Here is a 16095-nt window from a genome sequence, read left to right as displayed (position 1 = left end):
CGCCCTGCCTGCTGCCGGCCTTCCCTGCCGTTTCTCTGTGGCTCTGCTCATTCTGCAGGGGGGGGGGGGGGTTGGTCTCATTATGTTCACGGCTGAGTTCTCCGTGGGGACAAGGGGAGTTTGGTGTTTTCCTTCATGGGATTTTCTGCCTTCGCTCTGTTCTCAGAGGGTGCACGCGTGGCCTTAGTGGTGCTCGTGCTGACCCTGGAAGAGCGGGCGCAGGAGCCGCTGGGCTGAGAGATAGGACGGCACCTGAGGCGTCCGCCTGCCCTCCGCGACTCCCTTGAGGAACCTCAGAAGGACTTTGGAACCCGAGAGGCCTTTCCTCATGCTTTTCTCTCCCGAGGGAGTGAGGGCAGATGTCCGTGGTCTGGCCACGGCCCACTTGCCAACCTGGACGCCTTGGAACTGGTCTGTCTGTCCCCCGCAACCCTCCTTCATCCTCCATATAGTCGGTGCTGCCCTCCAGAGACGAGAGCCGAGCACATCGTTGCTCTGCCTGCGACACCGTGGCTGCCCGGGTCTGCAGCGAGGGCCAGTCCTCCCGCGAAGTCCTCCCCGCGGCCCCTCAGCTCCGCTCACACTGACTCTTTCCTCTTCTTGCTGCTCCCAGGGCCTCTTGGAGCCCCGCCCTGCCCTGGGATCCCAGTCGGTGCTTCCTCCGTGGGGCTGGGCCTGTCCTCGCCGCCCCCTGCACTCACAGACTTGCTGGATGAGGGGAAGGAGGATTGACATGCGTTGTCAATTAAAAAGGAGTTTTGGTTTTTTTTTTAAGATTTTATTTATTTGCGAGAGAGGGACAGCTGGGGTGCTCAGTCAGTTAAGAGACTGCCTTTGGCTCAGGTCGTGATTGCAGGGGCCTGGGATCGAGCCCCACATCGGGGGGTCCCTGCTCAGCGGGGAGCCTGCTTCCCTGCCCCCCCAATCCCCGCCCCCCCTGTTTCTTTTCTCTCTTTCTATCTCTCAAATAAATAAAAATTAAAAAAAAAAAGGTTTTGTTTATCTGCGAGAGAGAGCAGGAGCAGGGGAGGGGCAGACGGAGAAGCAGACTCTCTGCTAAGCAGGGAGCCTGATGCAGGACTTGATCAATGTGGGGCTTGATCCTAGGACCCCAAGATCATGACCTGAACTGAAGGCAGGCGCTTCACCGCATGAACCCCGTAGGTGCCTCAGAAGGGTTTTTGGTTTAATAGGTTCTGAGATGTAGTGTTCTTGTATCTTGTGTCTCATGCCTGATGGGGATATACACGTGCTGGTGGTCAGACGTGTGTCTTGATGTTAGACTGTCCTCAAGCTTGGAGCTGTTACCCCTTCAGGAAGTGACTTTTGTCTTTGAAGAATAAATGATACTCTTTAGAGATGCTAGACCTAAAAATAAGGTTTTTGTTTTTTGTTTTGTGCAGAGGAAGGGAAAGGAGCTGGTTAGGGATTAAAAATGAGAAGAAAAGTTTTACTTACTTATTTATTTTTTTAAAGATTTTATTTATTTATTTGACAGAGATCACAAGTGGGCAGAGAGGCAGGGAGAGAGGAGGAAGCAGGCTCCCTGCCAAACAGAAAGCCTGAGGAGGGGCTCGATCCCAGTACCCTGAGACCTTGATCGGAGCCGAAGGCAGAGACTTAACCCACTGAGCCACCCAGGTGCCCCAGAAGAAAAGTTTTAAAAAGGCTTGTGTTCCCTAAGCTCCCCTTATTAAGAAATTAGTTTTTCAGTGGATTTTAAAAAACAGCTCTTTTAAGTTTTTCAGTATGGGTTGATGTTTTTCAAAGGAATATTGAAAAAGTGATACTGGTTTTTTGGGCTGCTTTTGAGTGATGTGGCTGTGAGTTCCTAACACAGCACCATGTGGAGGCAGAGCCCCCGGAGGTGTGCTGGGAGACACCTGCAAGACCCAGCAGGCATGTTACATCCGAAAATTTGTGAGACTTTTTGTTTCTTGGAACTAAATCAAGGAAAGCTCAGCAGGACGTCTGGAGGGGGGCGGGGCTCTCACAGCCGCTCCTGTGCTCCCCGGTGGGGGCTGGGGCTGGGAGTCCCTGCTGGGAGGGCCTGGTCCTGCTGGGGCCTCGCGGCCGGGAGCTCCTCCTGCTGGCCGCCTGGTGCCGTCCCGGGACGCAGGAGCGGTCAGTGCACTTAGCATAAAGTTTGCCCTCATGCTTATTTGGCATGTACAGTTTTGTATGTGGCTTCTTTAACTTAGTGTAATGTCTTCGAGGTTCAGCAGGTGTTAGTGTCCATTTTAGGCCTGAGTCATCGTCTACTTTATGGACAGGCCATGCGTTGCTCACCCACTTGTCCGTCTGTGGACGCCTGGGCTGCTGCTGCCTTGGGCTGTTGTGAATCGTGCTGCTGTGGACGCTGTGTGGTGGTCATGCTGAGGACCGGCGTGTGGCCCTGGACACTGGGCAGGCGGGGGCGCTTCCTGCTGCTTCTGGTCTTAGTCCCTCTCCCCAGGCTTCTCTGTATGCGGATGAGGTGTCCGTGTCGCTCCGTCCGCTCAGTGCCCCCTCCTCTGTCTCCCACAGCGCCCCCGGCCACAGAGAGGAGCCCTACCTCACCGAGGCCGGCAGGGACGCCTTCGACAGGTTCTGCAGGCTCCGCCACGGGGAGCTGCAGGTGCTTGGCGGGGGTCTGCTGCAGGCCCCACAGCTTGTCCTGGTCAAGGAGTGTGAGCTGGTGAAGGATGCGCTGAACGTCCTGATCGGGGTCGCGTCGGCCACGTTTTCCCTCTGCCAGGTGAGCCAGCGCTGGCGTGCGGGGACAGCCCCGGCTCCATTGGACAGCCTGCCGTCGGCCGGGCACTGTGCGGGGCAGAGGGGAGCCCAGTGCAGTAAGTGGGCGGCTGGATGCCAGCCTCAGCGGTGGGTGGGGGGAGGATGCCGCAGGTTGCCAGGGAAGCTGGCTCCATGGCCTGCCTGGAGGACGTGGCCATGGTCTTCTCGTTTCAGTTCTAAAAAGTACTCGTTGATGAGCGTCCTTCTAGAACTGAACAAAAGTGAGACGTTTATGCTATTGGTGGAGCCATAGAAATGTGCTCCCCGTTTCCCTGACCATCCTCGAGAGGCACCGAGTGGCCCTCGGAGCCTTCCTTGTGCTTGGCGGGGCGCACGTTCGGCCCCGGGGAGCACCTGCCGTGCAGGAAGGGGCCTGCGGTTCGGACACAGTCGCTGGCTTTACTCGTGCTGCGGCTTCTCTCCTGGCGGTGGGGGGGCTGGGCTCCTTCTGAGCAGCAGCGGCTGTTCTTCCACAAAGTGAACGAGTGCACTCGCGAGCCCGAAGCCTTTCCTGCGCGCTCTGCGGCCTCCTCTGGGGTCAGCAGCTGCCTCTCCGGCTCTTCAGCGTCGTGACCAAGTGGCTGTTCTCAAACTCGAGTATGTGCTCAGTGCGCGTCCTGGGGGTTGCCCCGGAGACATGAGGTCCTGCCTCAGGTGACTGACGGGGGTGCTGGCGTGAGGGCCACCCTCTGGAGACTTTCTAGAATGCCGTTTTGAGGCCTTGTACGAATGACCTTACTGCGAAGCAACCCCCTCCCTTTTCTTTTCAGTTTCAGTAAAATACACATAAGAGAAAATTTACCATCTTAATCACTTTTTTTGGGTAAGATGTATTCATTTTGAGAGAGAGTGCACGTGTGTGTGTGCTTGTGAGGTCGAGGGAATGACTCCTCACGAGTGTCGAGCCCATCGTGGGGCCCGAGCTCACGATCCTGAGATTAGGACCTGAGCTGACACTGGGAGTTGGACGCCTGACTGCCAGCGCCACCCAGGTGCCCCCCACGTTTTTTTTTTTTAAACCAATTTTAAGTATGCTGTTCAGTGGCATTGGCTACATTCCCAGTGTTGTGTCATCCTCACCCTCCCAACCTGAACTTCCCAAACTCTGACCCCACCACATACTCTCCCCCTGCAGCCCCCTCCCCGGCCCCACTGTCTGCTCTGAGTCTGACCACTCGGGTGCCTCCGGGAAGTGGGGCCAGACAGGATTTGTCCTTCTGTGTCTTGCTGGTTTCACTCGGCACCCACCGTGTCCTCGGGGCTCCCCAGTCATGGCAGGTGTCCGCTGCTCCTTCCTCCTCTCTCTGTTTTTTAAGGTTTTCTTTTTTTATTTGACAGAGCGCAAAATCACAAGTAGGCAGAGAGGCAGGCAGAGGGGCAGGGGAAGCAGGCTCCCCGCTGAGCAGAGAGCCCGATGCGGGACTCCATCCCAGGCCCCTGGGACCATGACCTGAGCCGAAGGCAGAGGCTTTAACCCTCTGAGCCACCCAGGTGCCGCTGCCGCTGCCACTGCTGTTTTAAGTGGAAATGGTGAAAGCCGACATTCCGGCCTCCTGTGTCCTAGGGGACAGTCTTGTGGTCTTTTACTGTGGAGCATGGCGCTAACCGTGGGCTGTCACACGTGGGTTTTATCTTGAATGTGCTGGAATCTGTCAAATGCTTTCTCTGCACCAGTTAAGGTAACACTATTGTTTCTTCATTCTATTGTGGTTTATAGCGTTATTGTTTTGTTTCTTTCCACTTCTCCAGTGAGTATTTACTGGTAGCCGAGCTGTGGCGCAGGATCCCAGGGTGGGAGAGGGATCGAGGACAGAGGGCAGGGGTGCGGCCGGGTCCCGCCTTCCCAGGAAACAGCCTCTTGCCTGGTGGTCGTCCCAGGCTGACACCCAGGATATGGCGCTGGGGGACGCATACAGGTGCTGGTACCATTCGCGCAGGAGCTGTCTCCCCTGTTAGTGGTCATGAAGTCCTGGAAGTTCTTGGTTTCGGTCTTGATGTCTTCTGCCATGGTGCTGAAGCAGCTCGCAGACCAGCGTGACCGTCGGTGAAGGCCAGACTGATTGATTCCTGGGTGCCGAGCTGCCCTTTCTTAATATGCCGCAGGGTTTGACTTGTTAGTAGTTTCTTTTTCACATTTATTTATTCATTTTTGGGTGGGTGGCCAGGGAAGCTGGAGAATCTCAAGCAGACTCCATGTCCAGGCTGGTGCCTGTGGGGCTCCTCTGAGACCGTGACCTGAGCCGAAACCAGGAGTCAGACGCTTCACCAACTGAGCCACAGGCGCCCCGATTTGTTAGTATTTTGTCAGAGATTCTTACATTTATGTTCATAAGAGATGTTGGCCTATAGTTTTTTGTTCTTATAGTGTCTTTATCTTGCTTTGGAATCAGGGCAATACTGGCCTCTTAGAATTGGGAAGTATCCCCCCTTTTGGGTTTTGGAAGAGTTTGAGAACAATTGGTGTTAGTTCTTCAATTGTTTGGTAGAATTCACTGATAACGCCATCAGGTCCTGAGTTCTTCTTTTTTGGGAGGGTTTTTTTGTTTGCTTAAATTTTTCTTTAAATTGCAATAAAACACACAAAACATTTATCATCTTTTTTTTTTAAAGATTTTATTTATCCATTTGACAGAGATCACAAGTAGGCAGAGAGGCAGGCAGAGAGAGGAGGAAGCAGGCTCCCCGCTGAGCAGAGAGCCCAATGTGGGGCTCGATCCCAAGACCCTGGGACTATGACCTGAGCCGAAGGCAGAGGCTTTAACCCACTGAGCCACCCAGGCGCCCCAGAACATTTATCATCTTAACGTGTTGGGAGGTGTTGTGTCTGTTGGAGCCTGTGGCTAGAGCTGCGTCGGCTGGGATGTCTGGGGCTGTCTGTCGGCCTGCCCGGCAGGCAGTGATGCAGAACATGCTCTGCCACAGCCCTGCAGTGCCCTGCGAGCCGAGTGACCAGATCCGGTGCCTGCGCCGTGTTCCCCTGTGCCCTCTCCCGCAGTGGGCGTCACGTTCTGACATGCACTCTGCAGTGTGGTCCGTGCGAAATCCTGCTTTGTTTCTGCAGGCGTAGCTTCTGTTGCTGAGTGGGGGACAGTCAGGCTCTGCCTGGTGGCTGTCTGCTCTCTGCTCTCGGTGCTTCCCGTCTGTGCGGCGTGGTTTTGGGGACACTGCACCGTGCTAAGGGGGTGGAGGGGGACAGTGATACCATGTCGGGCTCTGGGTGCCTGACTCAGTAGCCTCTGTTCTGCCCTGTCCAGCCGGCCCAGACCTTCACGGTGAAGCGAGGTGTCCACGTGTCCGGAGCCTCTCCCGAGAGTGTCAGCAGCCTCCTCGCCGAGGTGGCCGTGTGCGGGACGCATTACGCACGTCTGAGCCAGTTCTCTCTGCAGCCTGTGCTGGACTCCTCGTGTGGCAAGGGCCTCGTGTTCCAGGTGTGGCCCTCCGCCTTGTGGCTGTCCCAGACCTTCCCTGGAGCCACAGAATTCTACCCCAGGACCACTTTTTGTTTCCTTAGCAATGTCTAAAAGCTGACAGTCACTCTCTGGGAACAGGATCCCCGGGATGATGTCACTTACCTGCAGACCTGGGGAGAAAGGCCATGGGACAGAGGTGCCCCCAGCATTCGGGGCCGGGGCAGTACGGGGTGGGCGTGCACTGTCTGTCCCCTGCTCGGCCCTCAGGGAGTCGCACCGTGTCCTCCCTTATTTGGGACATTGGGGTTCTGGGCCCTGGGGCTGACCCATCTCTTCTGGAGAACCTTGCAGTCGGTCCATATGCTGGGTAGAGCACCCCCAGCCCTGGGACAGCAGGTGTGGGCTGCGGGGAGGGACAGGCCTCCAGACGCGGCTGGAGCTTTGGGAGAACAGAACAGCAGAGGGAGGCTGAGCAGAGGAGACAGGGTGCTGGGGTCCAGCGGGGGCACGTTGAGCCCCTTCACTTTGGGGCCCAGTGGCATTGCCTTTGGCCGACCTGATGAGGTCAGGTGTGAGACGCACGGGGCAGCTGGTGGAGGCAAGTAGGGAACTGACGACGACGGAAGGGCCCGCCGTGTGGGGTGGGGGACATGGCTGGTGGGTGAACTGACTTTTGTTCCGGAGCCTTCCACACAGACCTCCCGTGGAGGCGGAGGCTGAGGTAGGGCGCTGTGGCTGTGGATGCAGCCCCGGACACACGTGTGGTCGAGATCCCAGTGGTTCAGAACTCCCCCTGGAACCCCCAGTTCCAAGTTTCTTGGTGTAGCTGGTCTGGGCCCTGGGATTTCGTGAAGGGTCCTTGCTTCCAGCTGGGCGGGGGTCCCTGGGCACGACCCAGACATGGCCGTTCCACAGATGATGGAGCCCCAGGGCTTTTCCTCCCACTCCGGTGGTGTCCTCCGCATTCTGCGTGCCGCAGCGGTGTCCCTGTGTGCGGCCGCCCTGCCTCCAGCCCCCTCTCCCCGCAGGCCTTCACCAGCGGCCTGAGGAGGTACCTGCGGTACTACCGGGCCTGCGTCCTCTCCACACCGCCCACCCTGAGCCTCCTCACCATTGGCTTTCTCTTCAAGAAACTGGGCCGGCAGCTCAGGTGAGCCCCGGCGGGGGCCGCTCTGGGGCTTGCGGGGCTGCAAAGGGCTGGTGAGAACAGGGGCCCTTGCCCCCGACGGGCTCCCCGGGTGCTGTGTGCTGAGTATCTGTTGGTGGCCTTCTGTGGCAGGCCCTGTCTGGGGTTGGGGGCTCCTGCCTGAAAGGCACCCAGGGTCCCCACAGTCCTGGCCCCTGGCGCTCATGGGCCAGTGGGTAAACAGCGGGCGGAGTGGTGTGGAGGGTGCCCTTGGGAGAAGGGAGCCTGGGGCCTGGGGGTGCTGGGGAGGGAGGTTCAGTGGGAGAGGACACCTCACGGGCAGAGGGGCTAGTGGCGGGGTGTGGGGGGGTGGTGGGGCAGGCGCACAGTGCTGTCTTGTGGACGTGGACTGCAGCAGGGCGGAGGCCGAGGGGTCTGGGCAGGGTCAGCCCAGTCCGCGAGTGAGAGGAGATGTCACTGGGCGGGACGCGGTGGGGTGCGACAGGTGCAGGGGAAGGGTCACAGACTCAGGGTGGCTCTGAGTCTTGTCCGAGCCTGAGAAGGGGGTGGGGGTGCACGGGGTGTGCAGGGAGGGGCCGGGCAGGAGGCTCTGGTCTGGAGTCCCCGTCCTCAGTGAAGGCAGGCATAGATGTGCCTGGAGGACATTCTGCTCCGGTGTCCCTGGTCCTGGGGGTGCGGTGCATCTGCCCACCTGGTTTCATGCAGCCTCTGCATCTAGGTACCTGGCCGAGCTCTGTGGCGTGGGCGCTGCGCTCCCAGGTAGCAGCAGCGGGGAGCCCGGGGCCACCTTCCCCACCGTGAGTTCTGGTTCTTCCCGAGGAGCGGCTGAGCGGTGGGGCTGTGGCTAGGCGTCAGGGGTGTGTGGTGAGCGCCCCAAACTTCCCCTTGCTGTCTCCAGGGGGTGAAGCTGCTCTCCTACCTGTATCAGGAAGCTCTGGATAACTGCAGCAACGAACACTACCCCGTGCTCCTGTCCCTGCTGAAGACCAGCTGCGAGCCCTACACGAGGTAGGGCCCGCGCAGACCGTGAACCCCACGCAGTGTACCCTGTGCACTCCGCATACCCTGAGCAGACAGCGTATCCCGCGCAGACCACGAGCCCTGAGCAGACTGTGAACCCCGCGCAGACTGTGTACCCTGTGCACCCCACGTACCCCACGCAGACCACCTACCCCGCGCAGACCGCGTACCCACCGCAGATGTACAACAGCAGTCTGTTGTCGCACACCTGCTAGTGGTGGAGGTTGTGGGGGAGGAGGGGAGAGCTGCGTGGGGAGGCAGGAGGGGGTTGGGCTGTGGCCTCGGTCAGAATACACATGTGGCTGCCATGACCCTTCACTGTGGGCCCATCCGCTGTGGCAGGTTCATCCACGACTGGGTGTACAGTGGCGTCTTCAGAGATGTCTGCGGCGAGTTCATGATCCAGGTGAACCACGAGTACTTGGGCTTCAGAGGTAGGCGGCTGCTGGTGGCTGGGCTGGGCCTCTGCCATCATGTGGCTCAGGGCCAGTGCTCGACCCCAGCCGGCCGTGTGTCCTGTCTCCAATTCAGATAAGTTTTACTGGACCCACGGCTACGTGCTCATTTCCAAAGAGGTGGAGGACTGCGTGCCCGTGTTCTTGAAGCACATCGCCCATGACGTGTATGTCTGCGGGAAGACCATCAACTTGCTGAAAGTCTGCTGCCCCCAGGTGAGGGGGGCCGCCCTCCTGTCCCTTCCTCTGTAGTTTGTGGTCAGTCTCATTTTCCCCTGAATGTCACAACAGCTTTGTCGAGTCTCTGGGAGCTTGTCCAGAGATAAGAGGAGAAGCAGAGGCGTTTCGGAGCCGGGGGCGGCTCCTTCTCTCCTCCCCCTCTCTCCATGCGGGAGACTGTCCCGGTGGGACAGGTACGGGCTGCTTCCCCAGGAGGGTGGACCTGGTTTAGGGAGTCATGTCTTCGTGGCTTAGTGGGTTGGGGAGAAGGGTTTGTCAGGCTCCCAGGAGGAGTCCTGGCAGCCGCCCACGTGTTGTCCCTGGGGCGAAGAGCTGTGGAGCGGGGTGCAGGCGGGCTGCCCAGGATGAGGCCGGGAGGAGGCCTGTGGCTCATGAGGTCTCCCTGTGCTGGGCTGAGAACAGACCGAAGCTGCAGGACATGGGGAGGGGCAGATGCTGGGGAGTGCACAGGCCAGGGCTCCCTGGGGAGGGAGCGGGTCTGGGGGGTGGCTAGCTGTGGGATGGGGTCTGTTCTGTCTGGGCTGAGCTCAAGGCCTCTGCCCAGGCCTGTAGCCCACACTCGTCCAGTGAGGGAGGCCAAGGAGAGGTCTTTGTGGCTTCTGGAGGGTCGTTGGTGGGAGGCAGCCATGGCCTGGGCAGAGACTGCACACAACCCATCTGGAGTGTCCTGGAGGTGGCCCTAGGGTGAATGAACATGTCTGAGAAAGGGAGCTGTCCCTGTCCCCCAGGCCACCAGGAACCGAGGCAGAGCTGGGCACGGGTCTGCGTGTCACTGGCTCACCTCAGCTCTTCTCTCTTGGTAGCATTACCTCTGCTGCTCTGATGTCCCCGTCCCTCGGATCTCGGTGATCTTCTCCCCTGAGGAGCTGAAGGAGGTCGAGAAGGACTGTGCCATCTATGTGGGGCGGATGGAGAGGGTGGCACGCCACAGCTCTATCAGCAAGGAGGAGAAGGTGCTGGGCGCCGTGGGACCTCCCTCCCCTCTGAGGGTCTCGGGCTGATGGGGAGGCTGCCCCTGGTGTTCTGTGTCTGAGTAGGGTTATCTGGGTGGGGGACGCCCGGGCAGGGGCTGTCCTTTTCTCTCTGGGGCTGGCTGGGTGGTAGACAGGCCCAGTCCTGGGCAGCAGGACCAGAGGTTCCCGCACCCGGAGGACTCTGAGCTCCTCTCCTGTTCCGAAGGGACTGGTATTCCAGGGCCTGAGCTTCGAGTGTTTCGCGTGCCCCGGGGGGGTTTGATGGCAAGCCGCTTCTGGCCTGTCCTCCATCCCTGTGGAGAAGCCCGCCTCGAGCCCCTGCTCTCCTCCGGGTGGGTGCACGCAGGCGGGGGGTCCCGGCCCAGATTGCTCGGGGTGGTGGGGGCCTGTTGACTGCTGAGGCTTGTGGAGCCAGGGTGCCGTCCCTGGAGGGGCCTGCGCGGGGTCTGAGCAGCCCCTGCTCAGAGGCCATCCTAGAGTGGGGGACAGAGAATTTGGATGTGTTGACAGACGGTCTTTCTCAGGAATTACGAATGGAAATTGCAAAGCAAGAATTGATTGTCCAGGCTCGGGAAGCAGCATCCAGAGTCCTGCAAGCCCTCAGTGGTGCGTGCGGCTCGGGTCACCCTCCGTGGCTCTGGGGCTGCCCGCGCAGGCACCTCACCACACCGCACCCCCATCTCCACACAGATCGGCAGACCTCGGAACGCATGGCCTTGGACGCCCGGAAGCGAGAACAGTTTCAGAGGCTGAAGGAGCAGTTTGTGCAGGACCAGGAGGTAGGCAGTGTGGCTGCCGGGGTTGGGGCCCGCGCAGGCCGCGTGTGGTGCCTCGTGCAGGGGCGCCGGGGGAGGGGGCCCGTGGGGTCCAGCTCTGACCCGCCGGGCCGCGTGTGGTGCCTCGTGCAGCGGCGCCGGGCAGCTCGGCAGGAGGCCCTGGATGACGACGTCGGCCCCGCGCGAGAGCTCTGCGACAGGGAGAGGCGGCTGAGGGTCCTGGAGGAGCAGCTGGAGAGGAAGGCGAGGTAGGCGGCCGCAGGCGAGGCGGCTGCTCGGGGCTGTCCTGGCGGGATCTCGAGACGGTCGTCTTTGCATCTTGAAGATTCTCAAGTGTGTGTGAAGAGTGGGGGTCCGAGCTCCCGCGTGCGCCTGGGCGGAGGGCTTCGGGCAGCTCCGCCACACTCCGTGCGCTCCCCTGTCCTCGCGGCGGGGTCGTGCGGACTGGAGCCCAGACAGGGCATGCGCGGTGGGTCTGTCTCTCCTACTTGCCTGTCTCTTGTTTGTTCTCAAGGTCAACAACACCCAACCCTTTTTTCATTTTTAAGCCTGTGGTGAGCCGGACGCTACACGGACGGGGCACTTGTCCAGCCCGGTGTCCAGGAGGCTGTCTCGTGGGGCCTTTAGCTTGCCCTGCCCTCCCTTGCGCCTCCTGTAACCCGGCAGCAGAGCCGGCCTCTCCCAGGGGCACCTTTGTGGGGGGCTGTCTCTTCCTGCCTCTTCTCTCAGGACCACAGTCGCCCTGACCTTAGATACTGTTCACGGAGCACGTGTCGTGTGCGTGCGTGCGCGCGCCTGGGCACATGTGTGCCTATGTGCGTGTGGGGTGGATGTTCTTTTGTTGTCGATGGGAGACAGCAGAGTGTAGGGCGGTGTTCCTGGTCTGGGGCATCCGCGTGGGAATGAGCCAGTCCAGGTCTGACCCTGTTCCCTGCTGCTGAAAGGACCAGAATGGCTGGGAGTTACGTGCGGGGAGAGCGGCCAGGGAAGCCGATGCGGCGTTTGCCTTATGCTCTCTGTACCCTTTGGCACTTGTCTTCAGTTCAGCAGAATAGGAAGGTACCCCTCGTATGGGGGGCCTGGCAGCCCTGGGCCTCCTGCCTGTCCTCTTGCTTCCGACCATGTAGTGGCTCATTCTGGTATTTGCTCAGCAGATGTCAGCTGAGCCCTGGCTAGATGCCTGTCCTCCAGGGTCCTGGTCTGGTGGGCAGAAACACCTGTCCAGCGAGGCCCCTGCAGGTGCAGTAGGGGGCCCCACCGGGGACCAGTTGCTGGCCTGGGAAGGTGCCGAGGGCCTCTGCCGTGGAGAGCCACCCTAGCCCGTGGGGTACCAGCTGGACAGTGTCGGGTGGCCACGGCAGCTGGGTATCTCTGGGTGTGGCTTTAGGCAGGCGCTAGTTGACCATTATAGCAAGTTGTCGGCAGAAGCAGCTTGCCGAGAGCAGAAGGCGCTGTGGAAGATCCAGAGGCACCGACTGGCAAGTGCACGGCTTCGTTTCCTCGTAGAAGATCAGAAGCACATTCAGGTATTGCTGCTTTCGGATGGGAGCTTTTCCCCTGGGCTGTGGCGGTCTCGGAGCCCCTGAGTGCTTGCGGACCTGGGCTCTGGGAAAGGATTGGCAACTCTGCCAAGGGACGTCGGGACTGGGAGGAGGCTGTGCTGGCGCCGGACGGTGGGCAGCGCAGGGTGCTCTCTGTAGGCCCAGGCTCTTTCTCGTCTTCGTGCTGTGGCCCGTTGGGGCAGCTGGGAGCCGTGGCTTCCGTGTGTTGGGTGCTGAGGGTTAGGGTTGGGTGGTGCAGGGCTAGGTGCTCACCACCGCTTCCCGAGTTTCAGGGGATGCTGAAGGACGTGTCCGAAGGGAAGGCCCCGGAGCCACTGGCCGTCCTCCCTGCCGCCGGCTCCCAGGTGAGGAGCCGGGGGTGGGCTTTGGGCGCAGAGCATGGGGTTGGCAACTGGATGCCTCATGTCTGCACTGGCCTGTTCCAGCACTTACCGGCTCCATGAGCTTTGGTGCTGGTTGCAGAACCGAGCTTCAGAGACTGACACCCACTTGTGTTTCAGACTTTGTCTTCGGGCCATGAGCACCCTGCCGGCGGCAGCAGCTCCGACTCCAGGTGTGCAGAGCCGCAGCATGTGGCTGCCTGGGACTGGCTGAACTCGCGGACGCCGGAGCAAGTCAGGCCGCCAGCTGCAGGGGCCCACGGCTCAGCGCCAGGATCTGAGCTGCAGCCGGGGCCAGGGGACAGGCCGGGGCCGTTCTCTGAGGGCCTCAGCATCCAAGACTTCCTGCCCAGAGCCCGGGAGGCCGAGCCGCCTGCGCATGCTGGCGTGACCCCTGTCCTGGAGGAGGCGTTACAAACCATCGGCTCTGACCTGCCTCCCTCGGCTCCATCCGATGTGGTGGCCACAGGGCCTGCTGGGACACAGGAGTATGATTTCAGAACCATCCTGAGGCCTGCTGTAGCCCCCTTGGCTTCCCCAGGGTCCCTGCAGACTATAGGAGGTGGCTCGAGCAATGAGGGGCAGCAGCTATGGCGGGACAGTGTCACACAGCCAGGGAACACAGGTGTCCCAGATAGACACGTGGCTCTGCTTCACCCCCACCCCGCTGGGCACACCGTCCCCCAGGAGGGGAGCAGTCAGGCCATGGAGCAGCTCCTTGAGCATGTATCAGAAGGCAGCGTTCCCATAGGCGGCTGTACTTCTGGGATGGCCCCCTCCCGACCGCGCTGGAACGTCCACGGACACGTGTCTGACGCCAGCATCAAGGTGGGGGAGAACGTGTGGGATGTGGCCCCCTCCCGACCGCGGTGGAACGTCCACGGACACGTGTCTGATGCCAGCATCAAGGTGGGGGAGAACGTGTGGGATGTGGCCCCCTCCCGACCGCGGTGGAACGTCCATGGACACGTGTCTCAGTCCCACATGGCACTGAGTGCACTTTCTGGGGAAGGCCAGCCCGATATGCCCAGGCCCTGCCAGAGCCTCACTGACCAGGTGTCCCGGTCAGGCCTCAGTCTGGGAGCACAGAGCCCTGTCTGTGAGCACGAGCCACAGATGCCTACAGAAACGGCCTCAGACAGCGACTCTGCTCAGGTGGCTGGTTCCAGTGGTGGGGAGCCACATGGCCTCCAGGCTTTGCCGTCCGCAGCGGCTCTATCTGGGGACCTGGGTGATGGTATCCCCGAAGAGCCAGGTCAGTGGGACCCCTACAGCTCTCCTATCACTGGTGGTACCTGTGGGCCCAGGAGGGGTCTGGGCAGGGAGTCTGCAGCCCTGGGGACTTGGGAGGTCCCACTGTGGAGGGGTACTTGGCCCTCATACTCTTCCTGCCCCACTTACGTTGCTCAGGACCGGTACCGAGTAGGGACACGGAGAACCTCTCTCCAAATCACCCTCTAAGCTCACAGGTGAGGACAGATGGGGTTAGGGGTCTGGCCTGCCAGGATTGGGCTGTACGTAGGGGATCCCACTGTCCCTTTCCTTCCTAGGACGACGTGGCGGCCCAGAGCAGCCCCGGCCTTGGTGAGGAGGCGGCCGCGGCCCAGCGCTGGGACCGGGAGCAGGCCTACCTAGCGGGTCTGGCAGAGCAGTACGGGCTGGAGCAGTACCCGGACAGCTACGAGGCCATGTGTGAGTGGCCGGTTGTGGTGGCGGGCAGGCGGAAGCCCAGTGTGTCCCGTGTGCTGAATGGCCATCTGCCGTCCTATAGCAGAGCCTCCTGCCGCCCACCTGCTGCACCATGGGCTTCCCCGGGCCTTCGCCCTCCCGGAGGACCCCCATGTCCGATCAGATGCAGATGAGACCGCGGTGCAGCTGAGCGAGCTGCTGCCGCTGCCGGTGCTCATGAAGCACTCCATCAGCGCCCCGCTGGCCGCTCAGTGAGTGCCCACCCCTGCCCTGCCCGCCCTGCCCGCCCTGTCCCCCGCTGCCCCTGACCCTGGGCCCCTCCCGCCAGCGTCTCGTTGGTGAACAAGGCCGCCGTGGACTACTTCTTCGTGGAGCTACGGCTGGAGGCGCACTTCGAGGCGCTGCGGCACTTCCTGCTCATGGAGGACGGCGAGTTTGCACAGTCGCTCAGCGACCTGCTCTTTGAGAAGGTGACCGGGGGCGCGGCGTGGGCGTGGCCGCTGGCCTCGGTGCCGGGACTCCCTTGGGACGCCTGTGCCCTCTCCTGCCTCAGCTGGGGGCGGGCCAGACGCCCGGGGAGCTGCTCAACCCGCTGGTGCTCAACTCGGTGCTCAGCAAGGCCCTGCGGTACAGCCTGCACGGTGACACGCCGCTCGCCGCCAACCTCTCCTTCGCCCTCAAGTTCCTGCCCGAGGCCTTCGCCCCCAACGCGCCGGACGTGCTGAGCTGCCTGGAGCTCAGGTACAAGGTCAGCAGGGCCGGGCCGAGTGGCGGTGGGTGGGGGGATCCCCGCAGGGGCGTGCTGAGCCGGCCTCGCCCGCAGGTCGACTGGCCCCTGAACGTGGTGCTCACCGAGGGCTGCCTGAGCAGGTACAGCGGCATCTTCTCCTTCCTGCTGCAGCTCAAGCTCATGATGTGGACGCTCAAGGACGTCTGCTTCCACCTGAAGCGCGCCGGTGAGGGCGGCCGGAGCCCGGCTTGTCCTGGGCGGCGCGCACACGCCTGACCCCCCCCCCCCCCCCCCGCCCGCCCCTCCGCAGTGCTGCTGAGCCGCGCGCGTGCACGTCTGACCCCCCTCCCGCTGTAGTGATCCGCGCGCGTGCACGTCTGACCCCCCCCCCCCCGCGCCCCTCCCCCCCAGCTCTGGTGAGCCGCGCGGCCGGCTCCGTGCAGTTCCGCCAGCTGCAGCTCTTCAAGCACGAGATGCAGCACTTTGTCAAGGTCACGCAGGGCTACATCGCCAACCAGATCCTGCACGTCACCTGGTGCGAGTTCCGGGCCCGGCTGGCGCAGGTGGGCGACCTCGAGGACATCCAGCGCGCGCACGCCGAGTACCTGCACAAGGCCGTGTTCCGGTGAGCCGGGCGCCCGGGGCGCCTCTGCGCGTGTGCGTCCGGGGCCCCGGGCGCCCCTCACCGGCGGCCACGCGCTTCCCCAGGGGCCTGCTGACCGAGAAGGCCGCGCCGGTCATGAACGTCATCCACAGCATCTTCAGCCTCGTGCTCAAGTTCCGCAGCCAGCTCATCTCGCAGCCCTGGGTCCCCGCCGGCGGCCCCCGCGGCGCGCAGCACCCCAACTTCGCTCTCATGCAGCAGTCCTACAGCACCTTTAAGTACTACTCCCACTTCCTCTTTAAAGGTGACTGTCCCCCAGGGCCGGGAGGGCTT

The 16095-nt window shown here is 61.5% G+C and overlaps 1 protein-coding gene across 5 annotated transcripts in view; it reads left to right on the top strand.

Annotated features, from left to right (window-relative positions):
- TUBGCP6 (tubulin gamma complex component 6) overlaps positions 1–16095 on the top strand; it is a 30058-nt gene that overhangs the window by 3647 nt on the left and 10316 nt on the right. For 4 of the 5 annotated variants that reach the window (XM_059187348.1, XM_059187347.1, XM_059187346.1 and 1 more), the window contains exons 3-24: positions 2527–2737; positions 6030–6203; positions 7214–7335; positions 8051–8129; positions 8231–8340; positions 8695–8786; positions 8884–9023; positions 9851–10000; positions 10546–10627; positions 10712–10800; positions 10930–11045; positions 12185–12323; positions 12632–12703; positions 12860–13994; positions 14150–14208; positions 14290–14431; positions 14511–14679; positions 14757–14898; positions 14982–15176; positions 15252–15384; positions 15570–15783; positions 15867–16066. In XM_059187348.1, coding sequence (XP_059043331.1) covers positions 2527–2737; positions 6030–6203; positions 7214–7335; positions 8051–8129; positions 8231–8340; positions 8695–8786; positions 8884–9023; positions 9851–10000; positions 10546–10627; positions 10712–10800; positions 10930–11045; positions 12185–12323; positions 12632–12703; positions 12860–13994; positions 14150–14208; positions 14290–14431; positions 14511–14679; positions 14757–14898; positions 14982–15176; positions 15252–15384; positions 15570–15783; positions 15867–16066 — 3965 coding nt within the window. The remainder of the gene's footprint in view (positions 1–2526; positions 2738–6029; positions 6204–7213; positions 7336–8050; positions 8130–8230; positions 8341–8694; positions 8787–8883; positions 9024–9850; positions 10001–10545; positions 10628–10711; positions 10801–10929; positions 11046–12184; positions 12324–12631; positions 12704–12859; positions 13995–14149; positions 14209–14289; positions 14432–14510; positions 14680–14756; positions 14899–14981; positions 15177–15251; positions 15385–15569; positions 15784–15866; positions 16067–16095) is intronic. The other variant, XM_059187349.1, reaches the window with a different exon arrangement.

This window comes from Mustela lutreola, chromosome 8 (assembly GCF_030435805.1).
Source record: "Mustela lutreola isolate mMusLut2 chromosome 8, mMusLut2.pri, whole genome shotgun sequence".
In the NCBI taxonomy this organism is placed as follows: domain Eukaryota; kingdom Metazoa; phylum Chordata; class Mammalia; order Carnivora; family Mustelidae; genus Mustela; species Mustela lutreola.
Note: the sequence above shows the minus strand (reverse complement) of the source record. Positions and strands in the feature narration are given on the sequence as shown.